Genomic DNA, 23,601 nt, shown 5'->3' with positions numbered 1-23,601 from the left:
TGGACTGTTGTAGACTGAGAGGCTAAAGAACTTTCTTTGGTCTTTAGGGAGCAGGGAATCCTATGGATCCACCTATCAAAGCATGGAGACTCTGCTACAGATAAATGGACAGAAATGCAAATAGGCAAGATCACACAGAGGTATCCTTGAAAGATATGGAATGGCCCTGGCCTGTCCCTTTGGAAGAAGCTGTTTGCCTGCATTCTCACACAGAGATGCAGTCTGCAACTTCAAAGGCAAGAAGAGATGGTCTGAAAAGGAAGGCAAAGTAGTGACAGTGCAGAGATAAGGTAGGAAATGGAAATATGATGAAACCTGTGACTCCATAAATATGGGTCACTGTCACACTGGGGAAGAATCTTGATTCTTGTCTGGAGATGTTTCATGATAAAGAGCATATCCTGAAAATTCTGGGAATGAAGTGAATAAAAACATGATGAAATGGATTCCTAGACATTAAAAAAAATACAAAAGATTACTGATGAAATATTTTTCCAGTTGAGATGTCTTTAAAGCAACATTTAGATGGGCAAAATAAAGAAAAAGCAATCTTTTGGGGAAATTATAGTTCAGCTAACCCTTAATTAAAATTTAGATTCAGTTGTCCTTTAATAAAAGCAGCCATCATTGTAATTTGTTCTGTGGGAAAATCATTGTAAAGCAAATTAAACTGATTTCAGCATGAGACAAAAGAAGACTGTAAAGGAAAATGCAGAATAATCAACAAAAAATGAATGAAGAGGAAAAGAAAAAAAGGAAAAATGCAGCAGCTAGGTCCAAAGGATGGACTCACGGACTCTAAAGATTAATTCAGAGAAAAGAAATAAAGAATTACACAAAAAAAGAAGAAAAGAAAGAAAACTGACTGATTTGGCAAGCAGATGTTAGAAGGAAGATTTATTTCACACACCAGAGAGTCTTCTGCGTCTCTGTGGGATGGCTTTGCAAGTAGACCAGCTGCCCTAGAGTCAGCCATTTTTAAGTCGGTCTTCCAGCCTCCCTGAACATCTTCATTAGACAAATTATCTGTTCTATTACATTTCTGAGTGTCATACTTTTTCTCGTAACTGGGCTTGACCTGTTCACTCCTGGGCTCTATAAAGGAAGGACCCAGGTCACCAAAATCCTCTTCGATGCTGGTTTGTCTGGTTAAGGTTTTCCTGCGAGCAAGCAATGGCCTGATGCTTTTCCTGCAGGAACAGTTAGCAGTCTCTGCACAACAGCTACATGCAACGTTGGCAGAAACTGAATCACAAGCATATCTGAAATTAAAACGAGATTCCTCTTCTTCACTTCCACAGTCTAGTCCACTGTCTGGGCTTCTCGATAAGGATCGGCTATATTTACATCCTTTGTCGTCTGCAGCAAAATCTTCCATGCCTGAAATTCTGTGCTTGGCTGGGTACCAGAAGTTGTGCTGCTGGTCTTGATTGTAGGGCCTAGGTGGTCTAGAGTCTCTAGCTATCGTGGGATGCTTTTTATAGGGCATACCTAAACCCTGCTTGTACAGCAGTTCAGAGTATTCACCATCCTCTTCTGCTACTTCTGGAATACTGAAAAGCTTTTTACTGTGATGTATCTGCTGTGAAAAGTCAGGCTGTTCCAAAAAAGTGGCTTCAGTGGTCTTATTCTTATTGCACTCCTTAAGATTATGTAATGTTAAAAATCAGACAGGGAACAAATAGCATGTGACAAAAGTAAAATGGGAGGGAAAAGGGAGAAGAAAAGAAAAATAAAGACAGAATTAGTTTTAGAGCAATGGCAAACATAAGACATGCAGCTTATTCAGTGAAGAGGATGTCATGCTTTGAATGAGAATCTGTGAAAAATAAAGACATGATTAAGAAGTTGCTGGGTGTCAGATACAACATGAGAAGTCAGTACCAACAACTGAGTGATGCTCTTAACAAGAATAAACCCGTGCATTTAAGCCAAAGTGATAAAAGCCGCATACAGGTTCCAGCATGGTCGATGAGAATGGCATTAAAACACAGCACTAATGCTTAGTATGTTCCTTGGCCCATGCCAAACTGCTCTTTCATTGTTTCATTGCAACCAGAACCCATATCTGAGAAGAAAACTTCTGTTCTAGCTAGCTTTCTTGCTTTGCATCTGTTAAAGCCTCCTATTTGAATAGCAAATACTCTCGAATCTCCCACCAGAGGAGAGCTATTCTGCAGACATCATTAAGGGAGTTCCAGTCTCCTTTTCAAAATCGTTAAGAAACCTGCATCATTTTAAACTCTTGGCTTCAAGAGAAAGAGCCCTGAGAAGCAGGCTGCTCTCTCATGTCACTTCATCTGCGCTGCCATCAAATCTCTTATCTTAATCTCCTACCTGCTTGATAAAACCAATATTTGAAAATTGGCCTATTAGCAGAACTAAAAGTATCTGTTGTTACTAGAAGTAGGTAAAAACTATTTCAGCCTGGATAAAATAAGCATTCTGAACATGACAGACACATTTTGCAATTTTTCTGTTACATTTACACAAAACACAGGTTGGGGTGACAGAAGAATCCTATGCAGTGTGTTTACTTAGCTCTTGAAAGGGACAGGAGAATAATGATGTAGGTTTTGCTTGATGTACTCTATAGATTCTACATCATGAAGATCATCTCTCCTTGTACTTTACTCAGTGCCCAGATCAGGTATGTCTCTGGACACAACAGCATTCCTAAATAATGACAGGGTCATCTAAGAGACTTTCTCTCTCTCTGAGCATGTTAAACTTAACTGAGTTTTGGTGAGTTAAATGTGAGTTGAATTGTCCTTTGATCACTTATGAGCCTTTGTTTTAGGGAAACCATGGAGGCAATAATAATCTCCCAAAGAAAGAAAGAAATATCTCCATGCAAAATGTTTTCTTGCTACTTGGGGGCATCTAGTAACTCAGGAGAGAGTACTCAATTGCAGCTGCACGGTCATGGTTGGCATACTTTCAGATGCAAGAGGAACAGGAATCTGATTACATTATGTTAAAATTCAGTAAACATAGTTGTGGGGTGTTTTTTTGTTAATTACTGAAGTTGCAAAGTGAAATTGGATCTATTGAAAGAGGCAGAAGCGACCTAGCACTTTGGGAACAGAACCTGACGTGCATTTTACATCAGAAAACTTTGCAGCATGGTGGGCCATATTCTCCCTATGAGTCTCAGAAATCCATGAGCCATTCCCCAGAAGTACTCATACATTGAATTCCACTTGGGCAGAGTGAGTCAAGCAACCATACACTTCACATACACTACTACATCAAGAGAAGCATGCCTGCAGACTTCAACAGGTCTAAAATAATTTACTGCACCAGTTAAAGGCTTGGACCTTTCTTTTTAAATATCAACATTGGCAATACTAATTTAAACCCAAGAAGTAAATAGACTTTCTGATGCATAAAGAACAAGAACAGTCAAAGGGTAGATGATCTCTAAAGGTCCCTCCTTCCAACCCCTACCATTCTATGATTCTGGTTTTTTTTCCCCAGAGGAAAGGGACAGAAACAGTATGAAAAAGGATTTGTTTCAACCTTTGTGTTATCAGAATAACATAAGCACTGATTATTTTTTTCTGTCTCATTCCAGACAGTGTCAGAATAAAAGGGCTGAATTTATAGTACATAAATGCAGTTACCAGAATGGTCAAAAATCTTGTACACATAAGAAAATTGTATTGTTTTTTCAGTTAAATACAAGCATACTGGAAGAACAACCAATCTGTGGGTTTCCCTATCATTCAAGTTATCTAACTTTCTAATAAAACTTAGCTTAGTGTAATTGCTAGACACAGAAAAACCAGACAATTTACATGTCCAAATATACTATGTGAAATATATATTCTGTGTTGAGTAGGTTCAACATTCTACATGTGCTCTAATTGTTATACTAAAGTTGTCCATGATCAATATTCATGTGTGGTGATAAAGCAACAGTTCTGATATGTATTTCTTGTTGTCTCTGGTGGTTCCTTAATGATCAGAGCATGAAGATGTTTTCTAATGCATTTATCAAACAAAGTTGACCCAACTCCCTTTCTTACAAGCATGCTTTAAAGCCTGTGGAAGAGGTAGGTAGGACTAGCACTGGAAACAGGGACAAATTACTCAGACATGAAAGATCTAAGAGGTTTTTTTAGTATATATGTAATAATATGTAATAATTTTAATATATATATGTATGCTCTCCTTGCTCAGAAGTAACTCTTTTGCTGAGTTAAACATGTAGCATATTGTCATATAGATTAGGGAAAGATCCCCAGATACAGAAGAGAAATTGCAACTTCCACAATTACACATAGGGAAAGAGTCAATTAGTTCAAAACAGCTATCAAATAATGCAAAGGGGGAAAAAAAAGTAATAAATGTGTTAAAGTGGCCTTGGCATCATAAACAATGTTCACCCTGGTTCTAGGTCTATATGACAGTGTGAGTTTTAATGGTCTACAAAATCCATAATTGACTAAAAGAAACACTTTGAAGGAAGAATCAAAATACAGAGATACTCCTAAGGGTTCTCTGCAGTCACACTTACCTTAAGTGCATTGTGTGAAGTCACACTGACTCGTCGCCTTCCTCCATCCTCCAGCTGCATTTCAGAGTACAGCTCTTCCTCATCTTCTTCCATAATATCAGATAAGTCAGAACCTCTGCTGCTCTCTGTATGATACTCTTCACCATGGCAATAGTGAGGCTAATTGACAAGGTGAGAGAGAAAAATCTTCACTGCCTGTAAAGCTGAAAGTCCTTGTATAACACCAGTGAGGACTTGAGCATTTCCTAGTTAGAATAATAACTATATATAAATTGCATCATGTTTCTTGCTGCTCTGTTCTAGTGGAGAAAAATTCATAATCACAGAACCACAGAATCTTTTTTTCTCCCATTTATGCTCTTAATCCAAGAAATTCAGTCTTGATCCCATAGGTGAGACAAAACAGGACATCTGCATTCACAGCATCAAATCTAGTTTTAGTCTTAATTAAATTCCCTTAATTCAAAGAGGTCCTTCGTGCATCAGTGGACTTGCTGACCAAATTGTGAAAGCTGTAGGATAATTCATATATCACCTGTTCTTCACAGCTGTTCGTTACATCACATTGTAATTTAAAAGTGATCAGCATTTAATTGTTGCAGGATGTTACCATCATTGTATGATATAGGTAGCTGATGGAATTTGAAGCTTTCATCTTAAATGTTGTAGGAATAGACTGGCTTAAGCAGCTTCTCCAAAGTGAAGGTGGACTTTCCCACCAAATACAAGACACAATTAATCCTCTTTTAAATCTTTGTTCTGAAGATGAAAAGACTGTGGAGTAAAGCATTTAGTAGTTTTCAAAGCCTTCAGATGCATTATATTAGGATCATCTGAGGAAAAACAAAAAAGCCACTGCAGTTTCACAACGGGTTTGGTTTCTTTTTGAAGCTAAAAGATCAGACTATATTCTAGTGCTTCATTTTTTACAACTAAACTTTGTGGCTCTTGTACTCAATTTTATTGTTTCATCAGTTCCATTCCAGCAGAATCTTGGTCCTGTTTTTCATAGAACACCGCTCCTACACTCCTGTTCTCAGCTGTATTCAGAGAGATTTAGGGGGTTACACTGGCACAGTGCTAGAAAACTTGCCCAACTAAGTGCACAATGCTTTGTAAATTATCAAAGGCCAATAGTGCTGGAATAAATCTCTGATTGCTTGAACAATCAGCCTACAGAGACCTAGCAAACTGTCCCCAGTGCTTATTCATTGTGGTTCTAATAGCAGAAATGCCTTGCTAAACAGACACTCAATTGTTTAAATGCATCTTCTAATTGCACCAGTAAATTAATTGAGGTAGAAAGTGTAACAAGGAGATATTATATAAGCAATAATTATGCAATCTGCTTCCAAGCAATTAACTCTATATGTAGTTGGGCATACATCCTCAAAGTGGAGTATGCATGAAAGCAATGAAATCTTGGCCTCTTTATGTCCAGAATAATTTGAAAACTAATCAGATCTCAGTATACTTGTAGCTGAAGAGATTTCAAATCTACCTTTGAGAATGCCCTTAGTAGAGCTTAATCTTTCTAGCCTTCAAGGACTATAACTTTAAGTGTTCTTAGCCTTCCAATGTTCATATTCCAATCTTCTTTGTAGAGTTTGGTAAAGCAGACACACTCCAAACCACCCTTTAATGATCTGAAATAGGAAGTTTACATAGAGTGGACTTGGCATTCATATGGTAGATAACCTTGGTAAATAAACTTGAGGGTAATTATGAACTATGGTTATCAGAAAAAATGAAGTTGATTTTGGTTCCTTACAAACACTCTAATAACACATCATACAGAAAAAAGCCCAGAGTCCAGGCATGACATTTGGGTCACATTTTCCAATGCAACTTTTTCAGCTTCAGTTTTTTCAGTTCCAGCTCTGAAGATTGCTGCATGGGGTAACAACTGGTAGGTGCATGGTGCCAAGCCTTCCATTCCCACTAGACAGTGTCATTATGCTCTAACAGAGTGTTCATCTCCTTCCCCACCATGTTGCTTCTTGTCTGTACCGTTTACCAATATGGCTGCATGAATCAGGTGGTGACTTGGATAGTCTGCTGAGCTTCACAAAATACTTGTTTCATGTCTTACAGTAACATGACCACACTACTTACTTGCTTTCCAAGTTCTGACCCCTTCAGGAAGTCATCAACTGAAGCCCCTCTTCTTTTGACATTAGGGGAATCATAGCCATCTTCCTCCTCATCTGAGTTAGTGTACTGGGCTGCGTTACTCCTTTCACTGAAAACACTCCTCCTCTCCATCTACCAAAGCAACAAAAAATGGAAAATGGTAAGCACTTGTTCCTACAACCAATGGAAGACATTGCAACTGTAAAAAATAAGGACTCCAGGACACAACAATATACTCATGGTTTAAAGCAATACTGGTTCCCCTAGAGTGTAATCTTTTATGAGTTTTGAATACTTTTTTGCTTGTCATATTACTCTCACTCATAAAGAATGATATGCTTTTGTGTGACCATCAGCTCAGCTGCCATCTGTCTTCCCTGTATCACTCATAAAAATCCTCAGTATTCTACAGTCAGAGGCTTCCAACAGAGACACTAATTTCCCCTTGCAGAATTAGCAGACCTACACACTACAGCATTTTTTTACCTCGGTTACAAAGAAAAGGTTGTAGACTGAGACTTTGTGCTGTTCCTCTGCTCTGAGGTGACTCTTATGCTCAGCTACTGATTCCTGCTACTTATTCTCATGACAATAGCCATCAGCCATCTAAGAGGCTGGAAGAAACGCAGGGACAAGACACACAGCTTCTGCATCAGCAGCCTACCGCAAGGGAAGAATTTCTACTACTGGGGACTAAACACGACAAATACCATTTGCAGAATTTGATTTAATTTAGAGTGAATCCATCTGTAAACTTCTGACCAGATCCCTGAATTAAACATTTCAAGCATCACTAAAATTAATGTAATTAAACATAGTTCAGAGCATATGTTATGTCAGTGATTTTCAAACCCAGAAAAAGTATTTCAGTTCTCTTTCCCTATATGGAAGTTGAATCAGCTTTCACTTCAGAGCCCTGAAGTTAATTGCTTTTTCTCCCTCTATTACATTTATCCCAGTTTGATTTATATAAAAACAAAAGGAAGAAATATAAAACATGCATATGTATGTAGCAGACCTCATTGATACAGAATTATTCAGCTTCCCATCACTTGCTGGCTCAATTCTATCCCAAAACAGGGACAGTCAATAAGCTAGGGCTGTTAAGACATGTGTGTACTGTCAAAATGAATGGAGTTGGTTTTGAGATATGATGGGACACCACAGAATACACACAGTGATCTACAACTGCCAGAGGAAGGACCAAGAGAATGTATGAAAGAAGTGACACCAGAGCTTGAAACAAGTAAGGGACAGTTGTGAGCAGCTTGTGATGAGAAAGTAACTGCCCAGGGCACTGGGAGTATTTCAATATTGTATGCATGGGTAGGAAAAACAGAGCATGTTGTCAGGATGCACATGTATCAGTTATGCTGACCCAAGAGCTTCAAATACAAGCTGTAAATTAGCTATCAACTATCTGAGTCACTATAGCATCTATGGGTCATAATGGTTTCAAAATTAGGGAGTGTCCTTTGGGCAGGGACGCTCCCAGCAACTACAAGCAGAGCTTGTACATAGCTTTCACGACAGCTATGTTGAAGCAGTTGGAAACATCTGTAAAGGTGTAGCACTGAGGGAGGGACACTCTTGAAGGGCAGATGCAAAATTGCCTGTGGACCCATGACAGCACACATGCTGGCATGCTTCTCATACAGCAAATCAGCGGCTGATCAATGCTTTTGATGGTTACAAGCATATTTGTGGAAGATGGCAGAGAGTTTTAGCACACTGCTTCTTCCTCAACCATGGATCTTCAGGGCTGAGGAATGATTAGCTGCTCCTTAAAGCATATGATGAAAAAGAATCTTGAATAAAGCCAGCCCCAAAAAATCCTTAAGAAAGAGTTTGCCTTTACCCTGTTGCTTTCTGCAACTCGTTGTGCAGCTTCCCTTGCCATGGCTTTTGCGACAGTGTTAGTGACAGGCGTGCCTTGAGGTTGAGGGAGAATTCGGTTTGGCGATGGAGACCTCCTGCCCTGAAGTGGGCTGTGAAAGTTGGGAGCAGGTGGCTCAAGCATGTGTCCATGAACAGGGGATGCGGAACGAGTCTGCTCCCATGACTCATCCATTTTTAAATGTGGACCTAAATGTTCTTCTTTGGTTTCTGGGGCTCCGGCACTTGCTAATGGCTTAGATTTGGGAGCAGTTCTGGGGTGAGGGGTTGGAGGCACCAGTAAGTCAGATGGAATGGCAGCAATAGAAGAGTCCACCGATTCCCCTTGAGCAGACAGTGTTCGAACAGTAACTTCCTTTGCTTCCAGACTCCTTAGTCTCATTAGCTCCACCAATGTGTTCTCTGCTGTTGGAAAGATCACCTCTGCCACCTGAGGGCACAAACAAGCATCTTACTACATGAAGACATCTGTTTCCCTCCCCACAGCCCAGTAAAGTACAACTTTCAAAGTCTTAACATGGATTGAATTATTGCTGACACAGAGTGGGCTGCAAGAGTGCACATTAAGGCTCTGCAACAAATAGCACCAGTTGGCTTTAACACTTTCAATTCATTTGTCCTAAAGCTGAAGTGCTTATAGAAAGGAAGCTACTGAACAAGATATGCACAAACAAAAGAACTGGTTCTACTGAAAGCTGAGAAAGCCCTGCACACATTCAAGTGCTGCCACATGTTTGTTGTTGCCTTTACCTGTCAGTTGAAATTCACCTAATGTAGATGGTCACTGTTAACGCTGGAAGGAGAACTCACCCGTTGACCTTTCGCATAAACACCATAGCCTGTGACATTGGCTCCATGGGAGGTCCCTGTTGCTGTCAGAGTTGGTGGTTTCCAGGACACCTGGATGGTTGCTGGAGTGGACCCAGCCCGTACAGTCACATCTTGAGGTGGAGCTGGAGGACCTAAGACAGATAAAACTGGTCACTGTTGAGCCTTGGATCAGAAGTCTGCATGCACACATGCTCTCAGAAATAACTTTCAAATTCTGTCATTCTGGACTAGCAGCAGCTCCAAGTCATGATTTATGGGCCAGAAGCACATTGACACTAAGGTGTAATGTGGACTGTAAGCCAAAATTTTAACCTTTTCAACCAGCAGCATGCTGGTTTAGAGGACAACTGGACTCAAAGCCTTTTCTTTGCACTGAAGAAAAAATATACGCCTACTGTTTTAGGCATTTGCAGTATGTTACTGTAGTAGCACACCAAATGCATCCTTAATTAAAAGACATTATTACCCCACTATAAATAGCTCTACTTTGGACAGAAATTCAAAGTAAAAATATCATAGAGATTATTAGTTCATAAGCATTTCAGACATCCTGTTGTATTAATTTAACAGTGAAAGGCCAAAGTAAGTAAAGTGACGTGATACTATTCTTGGCCAAGATGAAGATTTTGATTTAGGATTGAATTTCAGCTTCCTTGGTGATCCTACTTTACTGACAGCCATCACTCCCAATCCAGCAAAGCTTCTCAGCTTACAAGAAAGAATGAATCTGATCTAGTACAGTATCTTGTCAATGACAATGACATTAATTTGCTCCTACAGAAGTCACCTCTCAAAAGCAAACAGTCCCTTAGGGAGTCTATCTCAAGCTTCACAGGCTGCAGCGGAGGTAGGTTTAGTAATCTGTAATGCTCAAGGCTTAGTATGGTTTCTATTTTCCCCTACTATTAAATTGGAAATTACTCTTGATGACTTTTGATGGTCTTGGTCATCAGCATAAGGTCACGTTTCAGAATTCTGATACAGTTTTGTCTTCATGAACTCATTATCAAAATGATCTCAAAAACCATAACAGATTTTTGGTCCCGACCCTGTCAATAGTTATGTCTATTTTTAGATCTGAGCACCCAAAAGACAACTACTTCTATTTTAACTCAAGCAATTCTAATGCTTTGATGAATCAAGAAAAAGAGTTCAACTGCTCAGTAACTAAAGAGCTGTCACTCAGCTTTGATCCAACAGGAAGCAAAGTGTTTTCAAGTATAAATCACACAAAGCATATCCATGCAAAGGGAAAAATTAAAATTAAGGTGACCTTTAATTGTCCTGTAGTTTTCATGCAACTGCTCTCTCAAGCTTTGAAATATGAGCAGATATCTTGAGTTCATTTTTGCTTAATGCATTCCTAAACCCCCCCCGAGATTGATACAGTGTGAAAATGTTAAAATACTCCCTGATCCCCATTCCATTTCTGGTATAAGTAGCTGATGGTATCCTTGTCTATAAGGATGTCAATGAACCCACTAGTAAAGAGCAGAGCTTCCCAGCTTCAAACAAACCAAGCACATGTATTCAGTTGTAAATATTTCTGAAGCCCTTAGAAAAATATCAGTACAAATGTTAGTAGCTGCCTGTGGCCAGTTATGTTGCAGTACATGCTGCATTGCCTGCTAAATCTGACATTCACCATAACTAAATGTTTATGTGACATCACTCACCCTCATGCATCTTCTAGAGAAGCACAATAAAATATTCTCTTCAAACAAGATTGTTCTCTCAGCACACTCAAAAATCATCTTGGAAACAAGTGCCTCACAAAGTACATCAACTGAAAGTTTATTTAAGGTGGAAAAATAATCCACCATCTGACAAAAGCCAGTATTAGTAACATGAAAGACATCATCTCTATTTTTTTTTAAACTTCTTCCTTTTAACTGTGTTTTGGAAGAAGAGAGATGTGATTGCTTGAAGCCAGTAATATTTGCAAGACAAAAACATAGCATGCTATGATGGTAGCTTCCACTGCTGACTGATTTCATAGGCATCCTTTTCCCTTTGTTTCAATCACTTTTGAAACACAAGCATCAGTCTATAATCACTTCAACTGTTGCTATTATATTTTGCTATGTAACAGTGAAAATTTGACATGTTCTTGTAAAAATGCTCTCTGTGAAAAGTGGGGAAGATTCTAGGATCCTGGATCCAAAAGCAGAGGCTTTGCTGCATTTCAGCTCCTCAACAGAGAACAGCTCATTTATTGCTTTAGCGTAGTTCAGCAACTAGAGGGAGATGCAGCATGTTAAGTGTTCAGGCTGAAAAAACCTCGCTCAAAAGGCCTTTCCCAAATAACAACGAAGGCAATATATCTAGTAAGTTCAAGCCACCATATAGGCAGTATCTCCTGACTCCCACAGAACACGTGCAAAGTTAAAATGCCCCCCCCCCCAGTAGATTCTGTAATGGCACTACCATTTACCTCATTGAAATGATTTAAGACAACATAGTAAATGCCTGAGCTGAGGATATTTTTACTGAAACTATAAATCAACAGGATCAAAAGCAGTAGACATACAAGCATAACTCCCTCTCTTCTCAGCCAGCACTACTGTCCTGCATGTCTCCTTACACAGAAGTCACACGAGCCAGGGAAGAGACCAGAACTGATTGCTGCCCCTTTGCTAGAATCAAATCACAGCAGGAAATCAATCAAAGCATAGCACAGCACATGCTATTGAAATTTCACTCGCCAAGAGTCACTTGGACTTGATTGTCCCTGCTTCAGAGGCATTCAGTGCTCTGAAAGTCTGAATATATAAGGAGCCATCTACTTGTCCTTGATTAGATGACCTTGGTTAGGTGCATCTATAAGGAGAGATGTTCAAATTTTTCAAGTACTGCCATACACTCCCTGAATGATGAGATTATCATTTAAATGCACTACATTATTTCTGCTCTAGTTTTCAACATGACTCCACTGTTCCTAAATACTGAGAAATGACTGGTAACATTTATCAACATTCCTAATGTAAAAGTGAGGTGGAAAAAACCCCTCAGGGTTTCCAGAACACAATCATTTTTTTATCTTTACAAATTCAAATTGTGCACTGTGATTGCAGCTTCACAACCAAAGGGCATTTAACATCCCCAAATTGCTCTGTGGTTCTCTAAGATGTCTGTGTTGTTTTTTTGTTACAGAAAAGGGATAGACAATCTCTGTAAAAAATGCTTTAAGACATACAAGTAACATGTCACAAGTAATAGCTTGGGTCTTATCCCAATGTTGTTCACACTTATGAAAATAAAGCATTACCAGGAATATTATAAGCAGACAAATTAAACACAAATTAATCTGATAAAACACTTAGTGTGTGATCTGTGATGATGGTAAGTATGGTTTTCCCTAGTTTATCTCCTAAGAATACTTCAGTACTTACCCAGAAACAAAGAAGATAATAACATGGGACAGATATTAATTTTTGATTCCATAAATGAACCTAGTATGTCTAACCCCAGTTCCTAAATGAACCTAACCCCAGTCTGCTCACAAAAGTGACAGGGATTACAGCATAAAGCTAGAAGTTAGATTAATTTATTTAGTATTTTCACAAAGTTAGCTGGAGACCTTTGGGATAGGGAGAAAAATACCAAACCTGCTGGCAACGTAGAAAATTCCACAAAGGCTTCTTTTTTTTCTCGTTGTTCCAGGGGAAGCTGCCAGGGCATCTGATGGGGCTTTGCCATGACCTTCACTTTGTAGGCCATATTGGGCTTCAAATTAAAAAAATGGTACTTGTAGCTAGCAGCCTTGACAATGTCAAATTCTTCTTCATTAAGAAAGATCACGTGACTGTAATTACTATTTGTAGGGAGCCAGGACAGCTCAGCAGAAATCTGGGTTATGTTGTCCACTTTAAGATTAGAAGGGGCTACTATGACATCCTTCCCAACTAAAAAAGTGCACTGCAGTTCATCTGAGTTGCCCTTGTTTGTAATGCTCTGAATGGATATTCGATATGTACAAGTAGAAATGTTAAGCTTTTCTATAAGGGCTTTCGTTCTGCTTCCCAAGGCTACGTTCATCCGCACTTCTTTGTCAACCAGAACATTGTAGCTGCTAATGGTTCCCCATCCGGGTGGCACTACCGGTGGCTCCCAGCCCACAATGACACTTTTGGCTAGTTGTTTAATAAGGGTGATTTTTCTAGGATAAGGCACAATGTCTTCTCCAATTTCATCAATGTTCACATCCAGAGTCCCTGCGCCATTGCTGATTGCACTAGAGTCTGTGTGACTTGGTGGACTTATCTCCAAGAGATCTCCTTCCAAAGCAGGACCCGAATGGTTGATAAAATTCTGATCTTGTTCACTGCTTAATGTGCTTGATAACCGGGTCTCATTGTCTTGAACAAAATCCACAAAGTTTGAAGGGACTAGTCCTCTTTGTCCATCTAGAAGTTCCCCTGGGGAGAACGAACACCATCATTAAAATTCGCAAAGGAGCATGGCAATGCTCTGCAAGTACACAGCATAAGGAGGAAGACAGAAGTGAAAACTGTACATAAACAACATTCTCAGACTGAGAATGTAAAGGTTCAGTGAGGCAAAAACCAGAACTGCCAGTAAGCTCTCCTGTCAACTTAAATCTTGTTAGTAGGAAAAGCTGACAATATAAAAATGTAATTAGTTTTGCCTGCAAGGAGTGGTTTTGCTGGTGCTGAAACCCTGTTAATTAACACAATGATGATAGGGGTAATTTTAGCAACTGCTTTGGTAGTAGACGAAGGAAAGAATTGGGAGTGTGTTTGACAGATGATTTGAGTCTGCATGAATTAGCGTGAATTCATAGATTTGAAAGAAAGTACCTTCATAAAAGCCATCTTCATCCATATCTCCATACACATAAAGGTATTTCCCTGCAGTAAGGGGGAGCTCTGCTTCTGGATTCTCATTTGGTCCATCAAAAGGGTTGTAACTGCAACGGAGCACAGATGGAAAATGTGTGTGTTCACTTCCGACCCCCACGCAACAGAATGCTAATCAGAACAAGGTATAGCATCCTGAGGCTGCACAGGAAGGGAACTCCTCAGTTCAAGCTTTTTGCTTCCCTTCTGAAGGGAATTTCTGAAGCGAATCCATGTCAGTTTGTTGTTGTGAACTGCCAACAGGCTGCCATGAAACACAACCTATTCTCTTAAGTGCTATATACTTAAAACCATATCCCTTTCTGTAGAGTATATTTATACATTTCTCACTTAGGTCTCTTTGAATACATTGGCTAAAATCTACTTTTCAAAGTGAATTAAAGCAACCTCAGTTGTGGGCATCTTTTCCAGCCTCCACATTCCATTTCTTTTATATGGCAGTTCATTAACTTCAACAAAGACAAGTTAAATAAAGACAAAACCAGTGAGTTACAGCTAAAACAAGTAGCTTACAGGCAAAAATTTCTTATAAAATTTCTTATAAAGTATTTAAATCCATACCCATTCTGAAAAAGAAATTATTGGTCACAGAAAGTTTTATGACAGTACTTTATATGTGAAATTTTAATGCACAAAACAAAGATGTGAGGAAATTCAAAATCCTTCTTGCATTGATGAATAAGCAATTTATAAGAACAGATTGAGTTTTCCTCCATAAACTAGGAGGCACACATAGAATCATAGAATGATAGGGGTTGGAAGGGACCTTTAGACATCATCTAGTCCAACCTCCTACAGAAGCAGGTTCACCTAGATCTCATTTAGACATTGAAGGCTAGAAATACAGCAGTGGGTAAATAGCCATGTTAAACTTTCTCTGACAAGTAAAGCACATGGAAATGACAATATTTTGCAGACAGTGCAAACAAGAAAGGGGGCTGCTATCCATAACATTGGTTCCAAGTATTAATTCAGCACACAAATAAGAGTAAAGCAAAATCGAATGTTGAATATTACAAAGATGTATTACATATGTAATGAGTTGTTTTTTTACCTATAACGGGCTATGCAAAGATGGACTTTCCCAGAATATCTCTGCTTTGAGGTATTGGAATTCTGATCATTATCCATCTGTAGAGAGAGAGAAAAAAAGACAACAATGTGATTTCAAATAGCTGTATGCAACATTTCCCTGACAGGTGACATAAATCAGACAACAAACACACAGCAAACAAAAAAAAAATCAATTTGAATATGAAACAAAACTGGTTAATATTACTTTGAAGGGCTCAGGCTAGAAAAGAACGACAATTCAGATTCAAATAGGGCAAAGAAATTGAGTGAATTCCTTGACATCTTGTTAGAGATTCAAATGACCTGAGACTGGATGTCAGTGTTCTTCAGAAGATTACAGAATTGACAGATTGGTGCTTCATCAGTTGGTCAATAGAGGTGGCTGAAGGAGGTGTGATACTGACCACGATGCTCCTTTTCACACTGCTGGACTTGGCATTGGCACAACTTAACTATACCAGTCTCACTAACCATCTCACCCTCTTAACTAAGCTTTTATTAAACTGCAGTCAACTCAGTTACTCCAAGATGAGCTGTTGTGTCATGTGTAGTCCTTCTGGGCACAGTACAGTTATGTGATCACACAGACAACATGGGATGGTGTCCTAATATTCTAATTGGAAAACAATAGCAGAAACCTGAAGTGAATGATTAAATACCTAAGATAAATGTTGAGTTTAGAGCTGGTGTGTCAACTTCCAAACACTTGGAAACTATGAGTATCACATAAAATATACTCCCTTGCCAATCTAATCCACAGCAGCAACATCTGTCAATTTCTACCCTTTCCACTTACTGAAAGAATATATTTCCTCTGAATTTACCCTCATATTTAATTCAATTCTGCAAAGCCACTCATTTATTCCATTACAAATCAGTTCTACAAAACCTGGAGATTAAATTGTCATGCTGAATCAACACAGACTCCACCTATTTTATGTCTGTGCTAGGTACCTCACTGTTAAAATAGTAATTCTGTTCTCCTTTGAGCCTAATAGAGTTTTAAAAATGAGAGATGCACTTCTTTCCTGCATTTCTTTTACAGTATACTGTGAAACCTTTCAGGAAGAATTAAGAACTTTTCTCCTGAGCTTGGGAGAACTTTAAGGTAGAAATGCTAGGTTCAACAGTGGGTAGATACAGTAAAATAATTATAAACCCATATAACACAGATATACACCAAAACAGACACAGACAGAAATGCTGACTTACACCTCTCATGCATGGCAGCATGCATGGCAACACTCTGAATGCATCACAGGAGGCTGAGGTTTATATAGAGGCTTGAGGTTTTCACATACCCATTTTTAAATACTGTGTAACTGGGATATCAGCTGAGACTCCTTTGAAAACATCAGTGAGATTCCCACTGGTCATTGTTCCCAAGTTGTCTCAGAAAACAAGAACATTAATGTCTTGTCTTTATAAAAGCAGGTGGATCAACCTGCATCAGTGCCCTGGAGAAGTTTTGACCCTATAACACACATTTTCAGTAACAAATGTAAGGCGGCTTACGTCTGAATCAAATCTGCATCTTGGGGTACCAGATCTTGACTTGGACAGGAATGTAGGCTTGACAGACAATTGTTCTGGTTTATCTCCAGATATTTGAAGGGGTCGGATAAACTCTGAAATTACACAACGACTTCCAGAAGGACTTTCATGACCTGGTAGTGAACAAAACATATATGAGAGTAAGTAATTGTTCTCAAGCAGAAGCACTGACAATTAATAAGAAGCAGTGAGTGACTTTCTCCTCCTGTTAGAAATCATTCTAGAAAGAATCTAGGGTAGGTAGACTGAAGAGTAAAAAACAGCTAAGCCTACTAGTTCCCAGCCCTTTGGTAAACTACGACAATAATGTAGCAAGTGAAGGTATTTTAATTTAAAGGAATCAGAGATAAAATCTTCCATAATGAAAACAAAATCCATCCTTGTTCTGAGCACCTTGGTATCCCTGGAGAAGTTATCTGAGAGGTTGTTTAACATACCCAGCATTAAAAAGCTGCTGTTGGAACACTTGTGTTTCTTTCAGGGACTTGGTCACATAATAGCAAGCAGAGTCAAGTCATGCATTTATTTTCTAAGAAACCAACTGAAATGCCAATAATTTAGTTGGCAGGATATTACTTTTGAAATGAAGACAGGTGCTTTGGCTTTTTGCAGAGCAGTAAGTTAGAAAAGCATCTGCTTCATATTTCTGATGAGCTCCTCGTTAACACCAGTACTAAACCACATCATTTGACCACAGTGTCACCTCTCCAGTTTATAAAAAACACAAGACATAGACTATGAAAAAAACCTCCAGAAAGTCTTTTTGAAAAAATAAAGAGACAGTTTATACTGCACATTTAAAACACCTAAGGAGGCAGCCTTACAAGAAGCTGAACACTTATCTCCTACTGACTCAAGTGAAATCCAGACCTAATGGTGAGGAGAGATAAGGGAAAAGAACAACTTCATCAAGGTTGCCTGAGAGACTAATAAAGTGTAACATCAAATACTTCTAATTGTTTTCTTTGTTACTTTTAACTCAGTCCCTAAACCACATGAAAACAAGCAGGAAACAGTAAACTGTGCTAATTGCAGCATCAGCAGATGTTACAGCAAAGCACAGAGTCTAGGATGTTGCTGACACAATCAGAAATGCAGAAAGTCTTTTCCTTTCTCCCTCTCTCTCATTAACATAATGCATCTATGCTCTAATTTTTCAGACACTGGATATGTTCTCCAGTTCTGCCACAAGTCTGGACAGTAGTGTTTTGCTATTGAATTGCAAGCTTCCTAGACACATGTCACCAGGAATTATCAGTGGAACTTCTTTATTCATATTGCAGAGGATAATAAGTTCCAAAACATATCATCAGAGGGTTTTTCTGGTGTGCTCCTTAGTCCAATATGATTAATTTTCTCTGCATCACTGTAATTTACAGCAGGACAGCTTAAGCACATCGACAGCAGGGAAGTACACAAGTCATCACAGAAAAGATTAATTACAACCAGCCCCGCTTACAGCAATCCCCAGGCTGGGAAAGGGCACATTTTTTATTCTTGGAACCCGTCTCACATATATAACAAAAAAGTCATTCCTGTTCAGAAACCTTTATCCAATTTAGCTCCTTCTGTTTGCTGTTAATGTGCTTGCCATATCAGCCTGTCAGTGCCAGCTTATAAATAATTGGTCCAACTGTGATTATTCATTCAAAGGAAACTGCTGTTTGGTCTCATACCTCCTTGATTTTTCAGGCTTTGTTATTTAGTTGCACTACATGCAAAATGTGAAGAAAGATTCTTCGACAATACAGCACTTGCTTTGCATACATATAGGATGCTAACCAGGATAGAAACACATATTATCAAGAACTCCAGGAATTTCAAGATGCTGGAAGATACTGAACTGCTTTATTTTTTCCACTTTTAAAACAGGATACTTTGAGTCCTTCATACATAGGAGAGAATACTGGATGGTAATTACAATTGTTTCACATGGCTGGACACATCAATGGCTCCAGATGGTACTAATAAGTATATACAGCCTACTCAGATACCTTGCTTCCCATCAGAATCAAGTCTTTACTCATATCCATCAAAATATGTGAAAATATTGCCTCAAATCTAGCTATGCAAAATGGATCTGTCTTCCTCACTGGACTTATTGTTGCCTTCAGTGTCCTCTGTTTATTCATGTGACTACTTGTGTAATGTAACATCTTGCTGCTCAATAAGATCTGGAGTGGGTACCATCAACTCCTATCTCTTTATGAAAATGGATGTGAAATAACGGAAGTTCATCCTCTGATGCACTTTCCCCTGCCATGAGACTGCTTTTAGGTCTGACCTCAAAGCAGCTTAAAAATCACGGCATTTTCAAGGCATTCTAATATCTGCAATAAACTGTTAAGAACAGGTTTTGAGGCAAGCCATATCATACAACATTAGCAATTAATTCCTGTGTATTCTGGTCAGGAGAACTTTTTGAAAGGTCATGAGAGATACTTAAATAATATGTGTAAATTCATACCGATTCTATGTACATGGTTGTAAAAAAACTCAAGCATCATTAAGCAATGCCTTTGCAAAAAGGAAAATTGGAATTCACTGTGCATGAAGCACATTCCTCCTGAATCTCTGAAATCTGATCATTTCCACAGAGGATGTCTATTTTTGTGTATTGTGAATACATGAGTACAGACTAAAATGGCTGCATATATATACTGGCTTAACTTTCCCTCCAAAATAAGAAATAATTTCAAACTAGATGATCTTGTTCATCCAAGGCAATTTCGGTGATCTCCCTGGGCTTGAACAACAGAATGTGGAGGAATCAGACCTATAAAGTTTGTCTTACCACATGATAACTCACTGGAAATAAACAACAACAACAAAGTAGCACCTTTCCTTTTACATCTGCACTCTTGAAAAAAAGTAAGAATTAAAAATGAAGAATACAAGAGATCAGTTCATAAAACATGCATCATCTTCTAGAAATGTCCTGCCTTTTTTATCCTTTAAATACTAAGGAAGAAGCTTATAAAGCTACAGGGCTTTTTTATTTTTTCATAGTCTCATAAAATTCTAAGACTCTTGAAATGGCCTTTATTTTCCCATGACTGGCAAATATCTTTTAAGGAAGAATCCTCTTTGAAGGAAAGAGGCAAAGAGCATCAGACTTAAATATCTGAGCAGAATTAAAGCTGACCATATCTATAGGACAATTAGTCTATTTATTAAAACTGATGATTCATTATGGACAACCTTAAGTATATAGAAAGGCCATCTAAATGAACCTTTTATCTGATTAATAATGACTCTTAATGTTTATGTATCTGATTGTGCCATTATTATATATTTGGAGTGAACTTTTTTGGTTCTAATCTTTTCTGGCTACGTTGATTTCATTTCCTGATACTTTCAAACAGCGTCAATTAAGGCAAAGCAGCTGGTCATAAATTGACCTCATTTCCGTCATTTGCTTTGCTTGGAAAGCTGTCCTTGTGTTCCCTCTTGTGTTCTTTCTCCTCACACATAATAAAAATAATTACACTTCTGGTTTGAAGAACTTGCTGTAGCATTACCATCGTTATTGGGAAATGGTTGATTCTGATAATTAGAAACCCTGCCCACTTGCTCAAACATCATTTTATTGTTATCAATGCATTCATACTGAGAATGAGTCTTGTCCAAGGATTTCTCATGTTTATACAGGAGTGATGCAGGACCTGAATTTCAAGTCACCTAGAAATCAATAAGTTACAAGATAAGGTTTATGGACGAAGGCCTTGAAATAACATCAGGACAGACCTAGCTGTGTTTTCTGTGGTTTTAGTCAAGGATTTCTTGCCAGATTTCTGTTTGCTTTGAAAGTTGTTGAGAAGTTGTTTCCATTAGTATTTCAAGAATAAATACAAGTTAGTTTAGAGACTCTGACTGAGGGCCTGCAAATGTTTGATTGATTTTTATTTGAGGATAGAGGCCTATTTAGATGAGGTCTAGTGATACAGACTGGACCTTCACTAGCTGCCTAAAGGATATTTCAATACCTAATTACTGTTCCTTTAAAATTAATTGTTACTTTGAAAATCCTGTCCTTAGAGAGAGAAGGAGCTAATCCTCTACTAAATTCTTACAGCTATCAGGTAATGCCTTCTGAATTCTCACTTTAATATCCACTTAGGTAAGATTTCCAACTCCAGAAAAGCCTATAAACTAATATATACCACACTGGGCAAGACTGCAAGCAGCTCGAATTTCATGTTCAAAAACCCAAGTACAGAGTTACTGAAGTGAAATAAGAAGGATGTCACCTTGGTTCCTTTTGACTTGGTTTCACATTGAGTTTAGCACCCTTCACTGAAAATAACTGCTCGTCTGTAATGATAGGGAAATGATTTGTGATTTCTAGGCCCTTTGCCTTGGAATTTTTCTAGAAGCTTAGGAAGATTAAAAAAAGTTAAAACAAGGGGTTTTTTTTCCTGTTTCTCTTATACTTATTTTAAAATAACTTTGAGGACATTTGTAAGAAGTACAAATTACCTGAGAAGTGCTCTTTTGCTGAACAAGCCAAGTCATTCTAGTATGGGTGATACAGAGCTGGTGAGCACACTCCTTTGCCTTGATAACGTAATTATAATACACAATTTAAAGAGGGATTTATATGCAAGTTACTTCTAAGTGTCCTCAGGTAATTTCTGCACACAGCAGTGCCTGAAAAAAACTCCACCAACCTCACTGAAGTTTTAAGAGATACCTTGAAATTGAAACAAAGCACTAATAGGAGTAGAAGTGAATTCTATTTTATATTTGTACAATCAAACTCTATCTAGACCATTGAGTTCCATCTCAAAACCTACAGGGCAGAACAGATACCTACAATTAAATTCTGGTCCTTACCTTTGCCTATAGAAGTGGCTATTCCGTTCATTAACTGGGATAGAGATTTACCAGGAGAACCAGAGATATCTGAGGATGCCACCGAGTTACTGCTCAGGAGATCAATCTTCCCTGCTTGCTGTCGAAACTTCTCCAGTTCTCTGGACAAGAGGTTAAATTGTTCACTTTGTGTCCGGCATTTCTCCTCTAGCTCTCGGACCTTGGCCTGCAGAAGCAAGATATAACACAGATATCTGACAGGTGAGAGCCAGCTATGATTGCATCAGATTTTTCTTAAGTATCAGGAAGCCAGGATAGGCAAACTATTTGGGATAAACAGTCTCACAATCATACTTTCCCCCCCTTTCTCATATTTAGAACAAAATCTTTTAGTAGCCCTGTAATATTGAGTTAAGTTGTCCTTTTTCATTCCCAATTTCCAAAGGGAAAATTCCTCATCGTATTTTTTGTCAGTACTATAATAAGCACTTCTAAGAACACCTGCAAACAGATGCTACAGTTTTGTGACTTCTAGACACATCTGAATGTCACTTTTGTGCACTTTTCCAACTTCTTCTAAAACTCAGGTATGTTTCTGAGGTTTGCCCATCCTCTGTTATTGAGATGAAGCCTCCTGAATTGCTAGATTAACAATTTTAATGCATTAAAACCAACAACAATAACAAAACCCCCCACAGTGGTTCATGCAGAATGTGGGTCTACCTACTGGCTGAATCCCCTTTCAAAAATAATGTTCTTCACTACAGATGCCAAACCACACAGAAGGAATCCAGATACCAGTCAAGAGAAGGTAAGCCTGGGAGAAGTACCAAAATGTCATTGGTGGCAAATGCTTTTGTCTTCATTTTGAGGCATCAGGCTTTAACAAAACAAAACTTAAAAGCTTCTGTGCTGACTTGGGAAACTTACTTATGTACAGTTGTTGAATTCCTGATGTGAAAAAAAAGGGATGAGGTGATGGAAAGGAAAGGTGTCCTGGCTGAAAGGAATGACAAAGGGGATGGGAATTCAAGTTTTCTTCTACAGTTTTTACTAAAAACATATACAAGAGTAATGAAGATACTAAAGCAGGAATAAATCCTTTTATCCAAATCTGCACATTCATAGCACCAGCTAAGAATATGTTTTCTATAAGGATGTAGTAATATTTTCAATGTTATGCATCTGCATCCCAATCTTCATTTACAAACAGCCTGTATCAACACCTGTTGCAAAGGCCAAAAAGCCAGCAAAGCTCCTGAGGTCTGATTTCCATGTAGAGGCAAGCAGTTGGTCTGTACTCTGGAAACATGCCAGAGAAGGAATACTATTAGAGGCCCACAGAGCACTCATGTCTTATGTGCTGTGACCCAAATGCTCCAAGAAGAAGTAGCTCAAGAGACAGTAATAAGCCCTTTATATAGAAAGCTAATGCATTATATACTACTCTGATGCTTTATGATGAACAAACATCACTTTCCTTCATTTACAACCCCTTTATAGTACATGCCTAGTTAAACAACTGTATGAACTGAGGAAGTCTGGATACCAATTAGATTCATTCAACTGTACTAATGGTTTCTTTTTCTTGAAAGAGAAAAATGTTCTCAGTTCATGTAAGAAAAACTGGACATATTGTATGTCACCTATACAAAGATCTTACCACAGGTAAAGAAAAACAAAACACTTACAGGCCCTAGAACACAAAAATCCAGATTTTCTACTACAGAGGTGATACTGTTTGTTCCTTTTCTCTTGGTAACAAATACTTATTTAAAGCTACAATTAATTTGAGGATAGAATTTGTTTGTATTGATAAAACAAATTAATTTAGTTCTGCTAAGGAAATCTCAGAATATCTATCTGACATTATGAAACTGAAGTATGAAACTGGTT

General features: G+C 38.4%; 1 protein-coding gene across 1 annotated transcript in view; it reads right to left on the bottom strand.

Annotated features, from left to right (window-relative positions):
- Positions 1–23,601, bottom strand: part of RIMBP2 (RIMS binding protein 2) — a 121,730-nt gene that overhangs the window by 15,335 nt on the left and 82,794 nt on the right. Inside the window, exons 8-16 of the mRNA XM_062009717.1 lie at positions 21,727–21,931; positions 16,852–17,003; positions 15,317–15,393; positions 14,203–14,312; positions 12,991–13,800; positions 9,362–9,513; positions 8,514–8,981; positions 6,638–6,787; positions 4,523–4,681 (exon numbers count right to left, since the gene is read on the bottom strand). Coding sequence (XP_061865701.1) covers positions 4,523–4,681; positions 6,638–6,787; positions 8,514–8,981; positions 9,362–9,513; positions 12,991–13,800; positions 14,203–14,312; positions 15,317–15,393; positions 16,852–17,003; positions 21,727–21,931 — 2,283 coding nt within the window. The remainder of the gene's footprint in view (positions 1–4,522; positions 4,682–6,637; positions 6,788–8,513; positions 8,982–9,361; positions 9,514–12,990; positions 13,801–14,202; positions 14,313–15,316; positions 15,394–16,851; positions 17,004–21,726; positions 21,932–23,601) is intronic.

Source organism: Colius striatus, chromosome 17 (genome assembly GCF_028858725.1).
Source record: "Colius striatus isolate bColStr4 chromosome 17, bColStr4.1.hap1, whole genome shotgun sequence".
Classification (NCBI taxonomy): domain Eukaryota; kingdom Metazoa; phylum Chordata; class Aves; order Coliiformes; family Coliidae; genus Colius; species Colius striatus.
Note: the sequence above shows the minus strand (reverse complement) of the source record. Positions and strands in the feature narration are given on the sequence as shown.